At 43.5% G+C, this 12,668-nt stretch overlaps 1 protein-coding gene across 1 annotated transcript; it reads left to right on the forward strand.

Moving 5' to 3' along the window:
- The first annotated feature begins 10,130 nt into the window (after positions 1-10,130).
- LOC124776736 (DNA excision repair protein ERCC-8-like) lies at positions 10,131-11,954 on the forward strand. Its single transcript, XM_047251856.1, has one exon. The coding sequence runs from the start codon at positions 10,408-10,410 to the stop codon at positions 11,632-11,634; it is 1,227 nt and encodes a 408-aa protein (XP_047107812.1). The 5' UTR covers positions 10,131-10,407; the 3' UTR covers positions 11,635-11,954.
- The last annotated feature ends 714 nt before the right edge of the window (positions 11,955-12,668 follow it).

The following is a 12,668-nucleotide window of genomic DNA, read 5'->3' on the forward strand; positions in this document are numbered from 1 at the left end:
GATCAACTATTGTAATGGACTGAATAAGCACCCTAACATATCATAAATGCGGAAGACAATTGGCTTTCTAAAACACCTTCTTGCAGTTGGATCTTTGGTGGTGGAACCTTTATGGTTAGAAGGCTTTGTGTCACAAGTAATTCCTCCACCTTGTTCTGAAGCCACGTGGCTATTCCACAGGAAATGGATCTTAATCGTCTTCTATTAGCCTCATTCTCCAGACATGAGTTGGAGGTGGCTTTGAAAAATCCTACAAATACTGCTCCAGGAATTGACTACTTCCACTATGGGATGATAGAAAACAGATAGAATGGTCTTCTTCTTTGGATATTCAATGAAACATGGGGAAGAGGAGAGCTTATGGAAGAATGTACTATGCAGATGACTATGACTATACTGAAACTAGGGGAAGATCCCAAAAATAACACCTCTTACAGGCCAGTTGCTTTGTCTTCTTTTGTGGGGAAAACTCTTGAAAGACTTGTCAAAAACTGTCTTGGGCTTGGCTGGTAACTAATGGATTATTACCTTGATCCCAGTTTAGCTTCATCAAGGGCAGAGGAACGTTGGACAACTTAACAATGTTGAGCAGTGACATTCTATCTGTTTTTCATGAAAAGAAGTTTTTAATATCATTATTCTTAGATGTGACATCAGCTTATGATAAAGTTCCGGTCTGAACTGAACTGGTCTTCCTATGAGTATGTATAGCATTAATGCTTTCCTTGAGGAGAGATCAGTCTGTGTAAAATACCAGAACTACTTTTGGGGATCTATGATTCATTCCAGTGGCTTAACGCAGGAAGCTACCCTTAGCCCTTTACTCTGGGAACCTAGAAAATATTATTCCTCCTAACTTTTATACTGTCCAGTATGCAGAAGATGTATGTCTATACTCATCTGACGAAGGATTCCACAGTTAGCAATCTGACAGAGGCAGTTTTAGATATGGATGATTGGTTACAGGCTAATGACCTAGAAATCTATTTTTCAGAGTCCTCAGTTATTATATTTTCAAGACATCAAGTGTACTATAGCGAAATTCACTCAAGGAGCTATACATTCCTTGTCAAAACTTCAGCCAAGTTTTTGGGAATGTGGTTTGATTCCATACTCAGTTGGATTCCTCACATTCAGTCCATTATTGATATTTGCCTTCTAGTCATGAACATCAGATCTTTAAGTAGAGTATGGTGGGGTGTGAACCCTAATGTCGTATTGACCTTATATTAACATTAATTAGGAGTAGGGTTCAGTATGGTTGCACAGTATATTGGAATGTCAGTATCAAGTGTCTCCGTAAGTTACAGACATTTCAATATAGCTGCGTCTGGATTGTTTAGGAACCATGAGATCAGCTCCTACCAATGCGCTCTTAGTAGATGCACTGGCAATGACTTCACATCTTAGGCACCAATGGCTCGCTAACAAGTCTATAATGGAAAGTTTAGCACTCACATCTCACCTGGTAATCAGTAAATGTGATGGGCTACACACTATTTTCATCTGAATTCTGTCAGACATAGGGAATATAAAAATGAAAAAGCTGGCATACTATGCTTACTTTCACTCCATAATGTCATATGGGATTATTTTTTGGGCTAATTCATCAAGCCAAGATGAAGTTTTCCGGGCACAAAAACGTGCAATAAGAGTTATACATGGTATAAACTCAAGATCATCCGGCAGAAGCCTGCTTCCCAATATATTTATTCCTTAATGAAATTTGTCATTAAAAATATATTTTTTTTAAACCAACAGCTCAGTTCATGGAATCAGTACTAGAAATAAAAATAATCTTCACAAGGATTTAAAGTCACTTACTCTTGCACAAAAAGGTGTGCATCATTCAGGAACACACATTTTCAATAACTTGCCAGCAGCCATAAAAAGTTTAACAACCAATGAAATTCAGTTTAAGAGAAGCCTAAAAGATTTATTGGTGGCCAACTTCTTATACACCATTGATGAATTTCTCAGTAGAACCAACTAATTTGTTCATTGTAAATAAGTATTATAGTAGTTCAATTATATGTTTATTACCTTATAAATAAAAAAACCTTTTTTTTAATTTTAAATTCAATGGGTTAATGCGACCATAGTAAATGAGTTTTGTAAAATCATCCTTTCATATAGTATTCATTTAAAAAAAAGACGATCATTCCACTTGGGACCTGTGGAAGCTACATTAGCTTATTTGTTTTAGTTGTAAATATTTATCATGTATATTGTTTTCTGGCATGTTCTACATCCTGTAGGACCTCACTAGGGATCAATTGGAATGAAAGTAAAAAGAAAGAACTATTTTGATCAACAGAGTCTAATACCATCCACCAGGTTTTTTAGAAGTTTGTTCTCATTGTAAAACCTCACCACAACTATTATAAGATCAAAAAGACTTCCTATGTATGAATGGCCTTTTCGAGTGTGTTCACCTCTCACTCCAGGGCTTTACTTATAATTTGGTGACTGCTGTGACAGCAACCATAATGCAATAACAAGCGCGTACCTCCATGAAACATGGAGCGACACTCTCCAAACCTACACTGATGGATCACAAATTGTGGCAGAAGGTAAGGTTGAGTGTGCTACCTTATGTTCACAAATGGGTCACTAAGAACAACACACATTTCCCTAACAACTTCTTCTTATATTGCGGAAGCACTAGCAATCATGAAGGCCATCAGATTCTTGGTAACACAGAATTACAAAAGGATCCTAATTATCTCAGACTCAAAGAGCATTCTGACTGCCATAGAGAGCAGAAATTGCGACAAGTACAGTAGTAAACTGGTCATTGACATATGCCAGGAAATAACAGTATGCTCTCGACATAAGAAGTATATTTTTATCCTGAGGATTAAAGCTCATAAGGGTATTTTATATGATGAAACTCAGGACTATCTGGCCAAGGAAGCTGCAATGTTTGGAACCTTCTTGAATATTCAGTTACCTTATTTGGACCTTTGGTATCACATAAAAATGGAAATCAGAACCCAGTAGGAAGGGGAATGGCAACCATCTGCACCTAAAGGCAAGTATTATAAATGGATGCAGTCCCACTTACTAAGATTATCTTGGTTTCACAATATGCCTGTACACATAAGAGCGATCTCTACAATTAAAAGAATGAGTCTGTAGCGTCTCTGGTCCAGAGCGCCCTATCTTTGCGACTTTGCTTCTTTGGACTGCTTTGTTCCAGTGTTAACTTTTGGCACGTTACATGTTCAACTGCTACGTTTGTTCCATACAAGTGATTAATAAATGTGTATTGAATGCTTAGTGTGTGTTATCTCTCAACTAATCCTAAGTGATAACCACAGCAGTGACCCCGACACCATCATCGTCTCATCACGAATTACTTTTTGCTTGTTTTCGTCATTTACGAACTTTGTCTGCCAGCCCACATTGTTTCCGCCACAATGGATCTACCAGTATCTTTCAGTGCAAGTGTAATGGGCCCCATTAACTATGCCGCTTGTGACCACGAGTGGACAAGTGTACCTACTTCGAATTTGGTTAAAAGTGAACAATTATTTACGCCCGGACGTGCCAGCAGCCAACTAACCTTACCCGGTTCAACATGGCCCACGCCTAGTGTGGCAGCACAACAGCAGCCACAACATGGACAGTGCCTGTCACCTAATCACAATGTGGCTGACCTTCCAGTAAAAGACATTGTGATTTATCCTTCATGTACATCGTTACCTTCAGAATGGCTTGACCTACTGACAGAGTTCCAGAACTGTGACTTCAACATTTATATGCATAGGGTAGCACATTCTAATATACATGGTGCGGCAGCAGCCCCACACGCCATCTTGGCGACGCCGATCGCCTTGACCGTGTCGTTTTCCGAGGCCATCGTACCATTACCATGGTTGCACCACGACCGCATTCCGCTCGGCTTCGTAATGGCGCCGGCCATTTCACCCTCGCTGGTTACTGGGTCAGCCTCCCCTTGGCTCCACCGTGACCACTCCCCACTCGCTGCTGCAATGGCACTGGCCGTTATACCCATGCCACGTACTTCATCGAGCTTGCAGATTGGACACACTGTGATGACTTATACACCCGCTCACTCCTCACCATGTGCTGCATGCAGCCACCACCCCACACAAACCTCAGGCGATGCACCGTTCACCACTACCGCACATCTGGCATTGCAGGCATCCTGCTCTGCCCGCACCGATCCCCATCTGCTGGTACTGCCTCAACATGTATTACCTGGCAGGTTCCCTAAGCTACTTGCATTACAAAAACACAATCCAAGAGCTTGGTTCGCATTAGTAGAGCACCTACTGGACATCCATGGCATTTTGGATGATGACACCCGTTTTGTCTGCCTGGTGAGCCACCACACATAAAGAGGTCATCAGCGACTTGCTTCTCTCACCGCCCATCTCCCACAAGTATTCAACGGCCAAAGCACTGCATATCAAGCGAATTTCCCTTCCTCCAGTGGAGGTTATGCGTCACATTATTCACGAGGAGCATCTCGATGACCATACCCCTTTGCAGCTTTGGCGGCGCCTACGTGCATTAATCGACGACAAAGCTTTACCTGATGCCGCACTTTAGACGTTGTGGATGGTCAAAATGCCTTCGGATTTGCAACTTCATCTACTGTCTCACGTTACTGATTCACTCGAGGTTCAGTTACACGTGGCGGATAAGGCTTACACTATCATTTGTCACCGCCACCGCCTGTCACGAACGTCTTCTCCATCATCCACAGTCGGCACTCTCTCGCCTCCGGTTCCGCGCCCTGTCGACAGAGGCCAGCAGACTCTCCTTGGCTGCCTGTCAGGAGCTGCCACCTAGTGGCCTACAGGACATACTGCCAATGGGCTCCTGACAGCAGTTATCTGCGACCCCCTCCCGTACCGCACTGCCACACCAACCGGCCGACCTGCTGTGCTGGTTCCACGCTACTTATGGGGACGCCACACACAACTGCCGCGCGCCTTGCGCCTACCCAAACGAGACCGATGGGCACGTTTAGGTGCCACGTCCCGCCACGTACCTTCATGGCGCCTATCGTCCGACGCTGCACCATCTGCTTTAGTGATGAGACGCCTCTATGCCACAGACATATCGGTGAGCGTCCGTTTTCTCGTCGACACTGGCGCCAACGTTAGTGTAATCGCGGCCAAGCACACTGACGACACGCTATCCGCGTCTACCTTTGCCTTGATCGCCGCCGATCGTTCTCCCATTGTGGTCCATGGCTCCATCAAGATGTCACTTCACCTACCACTGGTTCACACCTTCCCTTGGACCATCCACGCTGCCGACGTGGATGAATCTGTGATCGGGTTGGATTTTCTACACAATTATGAACTTTCATCAGACCTGCAGGCCGCCACGATCTGCCAAGCACCTGGCTCTACAGTTCGATGTTCACATGAGTTCAGCATGACTTCACTGTCCCCCTCCTTGGCTATTCTTTCCACATGTGTGTTCCTGGCCGAGCGCAGAACAACACAGCTCTCTGATCTGTTGCAGGTGCGCTCGACGAACTCCACACACAGAACGAGGCCTCATGCACATGAATCGCCTCTGCCTCTGCCGAATTGTCACATCCATGGCATACCATACATTGCCTATCTGCAGCCCCACAGTGAGGTGGACCATCACACGCCTCTACAGCTTCTTCTCACCAATATGCTCCTGTGTCGAGCATTTCATTGCATGCTCGTTTTTTCACACCGCTACAGACGAATCTACAAGACGCACCTGCATGCACACCTCCAGATTCTTTGCGCCGCTTCGCTCCTGCATCAAGACTTCTAGCGCCGACTACAGCTAATGCCCCGCCTATGCCGCCCCAGTTCACCAAGGTCAGTGAACCGACGTTGCCTGTGGATACCTTCCTGATCCTTCTTGTTGACCCTCCTACTCGAGTATTGGCCATCAGTAATGGCACTTGTCATAGGATTCGCACCACCGCCAGTCCGCCAGTCAACGCTTCTGTACACCAAGGAGATCATTCAGGGTCTGTTGGCTTCAGGCGTGCTCCACCCTTCCAATAGCAACTGGTCTTTACCTATTCACCTTGTTCCCAAAAAGGATGGCACCTTACACATGTGCGGGGACTGCAGGTCCCTTAATGCTTGCACCATTATCGATAACTATCCCATTCCATATTTCCAGGATTTCACCCAATTACCCCATGGTTCTACCTTTTTCTACGTTTTAGTTTGTTTGAAGGCATATCATCAGATTCCCATGCATCCACTGGATATTCCGAAGACATCCATCATCACACTCTTTGGCCTATTTGAATACTGTTACATGCCTTATGGATTGACAAATGCTGTGCAGACGTGGCAGTGGTTCATTGAAACCACTTTGCTCCTTCCTCCATTTGTCTGTGCTTACTTCAATGATATACTTATCTTTGCCTCGTCTGCTGAGGAGCAACAAGTTCACCTCGATGCAGTCCGTTCGGCCCTCACTGCCAATTGTGTGGTGATCAACCACGATAAATCTCAACTGTGTTCCACGTCCGTTACCTTCCTCGGCCATTTTGTCTCTGCCGACGGCCTCAGACCCACGAGTTCTCGTGTAGAAATCACACTTAGCTTTCCTCTCCCCAAGGATTACACTCAGCTCCATCGTTTTCTGGGTATGGCAAACTTTTACCGCCACCATATTCCTCAAGCTGCCTCCATCCAAATGGCTCTCACTGACACCCTCTCCGGCAAAAACACCACTGGAAAACGGAAGTCGGAGTGGACCAAGTGCCAGTGACTCAGCTGTGGGTGCTGTTTTACAACAACATACCGCTTACTCCACGCAACCCTCCACTTCTTTTCCAAGAAACTGACTAAGAGCCAGTGCAAGTGGTCAGCTTTCGACCATGAGCTCCTCACTGTGTACGAGGCGATTAAACATTTCCATAGTGACCTCAAGGGGCGACCCTTCACGATCTATACAGATCACAAGCAACTCGAGGGCGCTGTTCGTAAGCCAGCTAAGAACCTTCTGCCGAGGTGCTACATCTGTCAGCAATCTTCCGACGCATGCTATATCCGTGATGCAGAGAACATTTTGGCATCTGCGTGCTAACTGCACCACTGAATCTGGAGGAGCTCGCCTGACTACAAGCTGACAACAATGATACATAGCGAATAATATCAGACAACGACTCATTGGTTTCTGTCCAGCCCCATATACTACCTGATTCGACGATCCTTGTCCTTTGTGGGACCTCTATGGGCACACTCCGTCCCTGGTCTCTGCCACCCTTCATCATAGAGTCTTTACTGCCTTTCACAGCTTAGCTCATTACAGAGCACATCATCTGGCCTGGAGTGAAGCACGACTGTCGCACTTGGAGCTGTGTGTGCGTCCCGTGCCGGTGCAGCAACGTTGGCAGGCATGCTCAACCTCCATTGGGCAAGTTTGACATTTTGAATGGGTGTTTCTGGCACGTCCATATCGTCCAATAGAGATCAAGCTCAACACTGCTCGTCCTTTCTATGTGTTTGTCAAGGCAATCAATGGTAATGTTAGGAAATACTATTCCATGGCTTTGGAAAAATTATTACTCATCTCATACGCTGTAATTGAAAATATAATTCGGAATCCCAAGGCTGTTGGGAAGAGTAGAGTCTGCATTGATTTCGATAAGGGACACTGCCAATAAACTGGTAGACGACAACCCTCTAGGTCAAAAAAAAAGAAAGAAAAAGTTGCTTATACACTGAATCATAAAAGTCACCACCAGGGACTTATAAGATATGTAGATGTTTATCTGTCAGAGCTGGAGATGAAGGAAGCCATTAAGCCCTCAATTTCCGTGACTCATGTACACAGAATGTTCAAAAGAATAAACTACTTGGGTACAGTAAGTAACGGCCCTCGAAAAACATACGTTACCACGTTCTCATATAGAACCAAGGGTTACAGATACATCTTATCGATCATCGACCATTTGACCCACTGGGTCAAGGCAGTCCCCCTTACTGACATCACAGCCGAGACCGTCGCCCACTCCTTTGTCTCGGTGTGGGTTGCTCACTTTGGCTGTTCTCTACCTCTCACAACCGACCAGGGACAGCAGTTTGAGTACCCCCCTCTTCACACGCCTCTACGAACTCTGTGGCGTTGCCAAATTTCTTACCACAGCCAATCACCCACAGGCGAATGGCCTATTCGAGCAGTGGCACCGTACACTCAAGGCCACCTAATGTGCCATGGAGGCCTATGGTCAGAAGCCCTTCTGTAGGTCCTGCTAGGTATTCGCTAGGCCCATAAAGAAGATCATAACGCTTCACTCGCTGAGGTTCTATATGGCGAGCCTCTTCTTCTAACTGCCAAGTTCGTCAAGATTAGGTATGCACACACAACGCACACCACCGCACCACCTTGCCCTGCCCACACTCCATCCTGCCCATGTTCATCCACAAGGACCTAGCTATGTGCGATTTTGTTATGCTGTGGGGCGACACTGTGCGAGCAGCCCTGCAGCTGCCTTATTTGGGCCCTCACCGCATGCTACATTGTGGTATGAACACGTTTGTCATCCACCTCCACAGACGGCCACAGTCAGTGTCTGCTAATTGGCTGAAACCGGCTTGGTCACTCAACGATCTACCTCCCGACACAGCCACCCTGCCTTCGGCTGATTCGTCTCTGCCCCTGCAGCTGTTGGATCCATAGCACTGCTGCACCACTGGCAGTGATGACCCCACTTCCCACACCAGCCGTCGCCTACAACCGCCTCGTTGGCAACAAGACTACGAATTCGTGTAATGAATCTTCCCTCTGCCCTGCTCCGCACTACTTGGGGGGGGGGGGGGCCACCTGTGGCGTCTCTGACACTTCCCACACCAGCCGTCGCCTACAACCGCCTCATTGGCACCAAGACTACGAATTCGTGTAATGAATCTTCCCTCTGCCCTGCTCCGCACTACTTGGGGGGGGGGGGGGGGGGGCGCCTGTGGCGTCTCTGACACAGAGCACCCTATCTTTGTGACTTTGCTTCTTTGGACTGCTTTGTTCCAGTGTTAACTTTTGTCACATTACGTGTTTAACTGCTATATTTGTTACATACAAGTGATTAATAAATGTGTATTGAATACTTAGTGTGTTATCTCTCAACTAATCCTGTGTGATAACCACAAGTTTCAATTAAGGAAGCATTCCTGCTCATTTGTTCTGCCTTCATCTTTGGACTTCAGACACTTGTGACTGCAACGACTCAGATGTGCAGACGATAATCATCTCATCTTTGCTTGTCAAAAGAATGATCAACATAGGAAAAAAAATCCCGTCTGAGCTGGGACATTCTGGGATTCCATTCCCTTTCAGTATTATTAGTCTATTAATAACCAATGATCATGCAGTGCTTTGATGTCTCGTAAGACTCATTTTAAGGATTTATATGAAAATTTGGCCAACGATATACAAAAACAGTATAATGACCATTTTTCCTATGGAACTAATTACAAGCGAAATGTATTTTCTAAACTGTCTGGGTTTATTAGAATGCTGCATAGACGATAGGCTTGTATCATAGCTGTTGCACTTATCCGTAGCTAAATAGTGTTTACTGTTGAAACCCAAATAAAATAAATAAAAAATCATAATTAACATATTATTTTTCAAAATATGTATCATTTACCATGATAGTGACTGTTATAAGACAGTTCTCTAATGACGTAATATGGACGTCACATCATTCTACGAGGACTTGACAATGGTGATAAATGCTGCTGGCTCTAAAGAAGAAAAAATTGGGTGAAAAATACAGTTATTTATAACTTTATGAATTACGTAAGAAAAAAACACATTGTATGAGGAATATAGGCTCTATTTAACCCTTTCTTTGGTCATTAATAATATTTATCGTTGTTTACTTCTCAGTTCCAATACTATACTCTGTCTTTTCGTATCACCGATGGTAACTCATAACTTCACTTCCAACATTCGGTAACTGGCTAAGTGTAAGCGACTTGACGTGACGTGACTGACAGTAAGCGACTTGACGTGACGTGACTGACAGTGTGAACACACCCTGTTCATGACGGTGCTGTGACGTGATATGACGTGACGGTCAAAGTGAATTCGTCTTTGTGCAGAACCATATGATTTGTTGACAACTCTAGAGGCAACATAAAACTTTTAGCAAAGATATGCGAAAGCTTTGTATGTCTACAAAGATCATAGATTATGCAGATATCTCTGTGGGTTTTCAGTCAGCTGTTTGTGTCAGAGCATGAAGAGTTTAATCTGTTTATATAGTGTTTGATACGTGAACCGTGAAGTTTTGTTTTGATGTGGAGAAGTGAGTGACGGACTTACACAGTGGTTGAAAGAAGTTTTTTTTTTTTTCATTAGTTGAGTTGAAGTTGTATTCGTATCCGTTTTGTGTGAAATGTGAAAGGATTCGTAGTAATGATTCGATTTCTGGAAGATGTGAGGACGGGTATTGTAGACCCTAAATCTTTTGTGTCTGTTGAAACCACCAAGAGGTCGTACAATCTCCAACTCAGCAGGCACCGGGACGTAGAAAATGCCCATACAGCAGGTGTCAATTCCCTAGATGTCGATGCTGTACAGGGCAAGTACCTTATATCAGGATCGGCCGATGGAACAATTCATTTTTACGATTTGTTTAATTATAGTGGCTTACCACACTTCACTTCAAAGTTGGTGTACAAAATTAGCAGAAAGAACAAAAATGCCCATAAACATAGTATAGAATGTGTTCAGTGGTATCCATTCGACGCTGGAATATTTCTGACCAGTGGTATGGACAAGCAGCTCAAAGTATGGGATACCAGTTGTATGACTCCGGCGGATTTATTTCGTTTTGAAGGCAAGGTCTTTCAGCACCATATGTCGTCCGTGGGCTCCGGCACGAAGCTCATTGCAGTGGCAACGTCCATCAATCAGGCGATACTTGTTGATTTAGTTTCTGGTTCATACACCCATGAATTAAGGGGACATACAAGTGCAATACTGAGCTGCCGCTGGTCTCCAAGAGAAGAACATGTTTTAGCTACAGCGAGCTGTGATAACAAGATCATTTTATGGGATGTACGAGCAGCGAAAAGCTGTTTGATGGTATTGGATCAACATAATGGTAAAGGGCGATCAAGCAAAGAAAACTCAGATACTCATACAGCACATGATGGTTACGTCAATGGTTTGTGTTTCACATCAGATGGACTTTTTCTTTTGTCTCTGGGTACTGACAACAAAATGCGTCTGTGGAATACATATAATGGCAAAAATGAAAGAGTTAATTTTGGATCAATTTCAAGTGAAACTAAGAAGTGTGTCCAGTTTGATGTTGCCAAAATTTCAAATCCTCGACTGGTCTATGTCCCATCAGACGGCAATATTTTTGTGTATGAGATAGAAACAGGTGTGAAAGTGAGCACATTATCTGGCCATTACAATTGTGTGAACTGTTGTGTTTATCATCCGCATTTCCATGAACTGTATAGTGGAGGTAATGATAGAAATGTTCTGATCTGGACTGCAGATCATTGTCAGGATTCAGCATATGACGAGTACCTGAAATCACAGAACAGTAAGACTGATTGTTCTGACAGGCGAAGAATAATACCTCATAGGAATGTCACTGTAGATACGTGGAGCAGTGATGAAGATTAATCAGTTAGCTACAAGAAACAAACACTTGGTAAATGTAAGGTACATCAAACAGAATTATAGAAGCACCTGGAGTTTTAGTCACATGCATGTATACTTTTATGTTCATATCTCTAAAAAAGAGATGAATGGCTGTGATGAAGTATTTGAATGCCCTCTTTTATTTTTATTTTTTTTTTTTAAAAAAAAGAAGAAAACATTGTATTCCTTATTGAATGCTTTGTATTTATGTTTTATACATATATTATTAATTAATTAATTTACCTTGCAAAAATTGTACAAGACATATTTATTGAAGCTTAGTAAAATTTTCATATACCTATTATCTGTGTTGTTTACTGCAGAGGTAGTCAGATTTCCTACGGACTTTTGTGTAAATATTCTGGAGATATGTGAGAAACTATATTGTACAAAGTGGATGCATTTCTATGTTGCAATACCCATCGCAAATTTTTGCAAGTGAAGTGATTATTTTTATTTGCTAATTAAGGTGCCATGATACTAGATGTTGGTCTGTGTCATTTGTAACTAATTAGTTGTCAAAAATTGTATTAATAGAATACTAATGAGAAAGTTTTGGTATTTTCCAAAACAAAATGAGTCTGTAAAGGTCATATGTGACTGTGTCCCTCCTCAAAATCTTAGTTGTGGTGGCAGGCTGAGTGGCAGCATAGTCAGAGCTCTTCTTTGGATTGGAAGGTGACAGTTTGGTTGTAAGCTGGCAAAGCCAATGAATGTGTACAAAATTGTGGTGGTGGTAACAGGTTGATGTTTAGCATATCATGATGTCCATATTAAACATACAGCTACTTTCCTTTAAAACACTAAAACTAACATGTAAATTCAAAATATCTATTACATAGTAGATAATTCTCCAGCAAGTATTTTGTGGCCTGTTATGTATCGTGTGTGCTGTACATCAACTTCAAAATAAAGAGTCCACTGCAAGAGTCAGTAACGTTTATGAGTAAAAGGGAGTCATCTCCCTCCTCCCTCCCCCCCCCCCCCCCCCCCCTTTTTCACTTTTTGCAGTCTAT

Source organism: Schistocerca piceifrons, chromosome 2, assembly GCF_021461385.2.
Source record: "Schistocerca piceifrons isolate TAMUIC-IGC-003096 chromosome 2, iqSchPice1.1, whole genome shotgun sequence".
NCBI lineage: Eukaryota > Metazoa > Arthropoda > Insecta > Orthoptera > Acrididae > Schistocerca > Schistocerca piceifrons.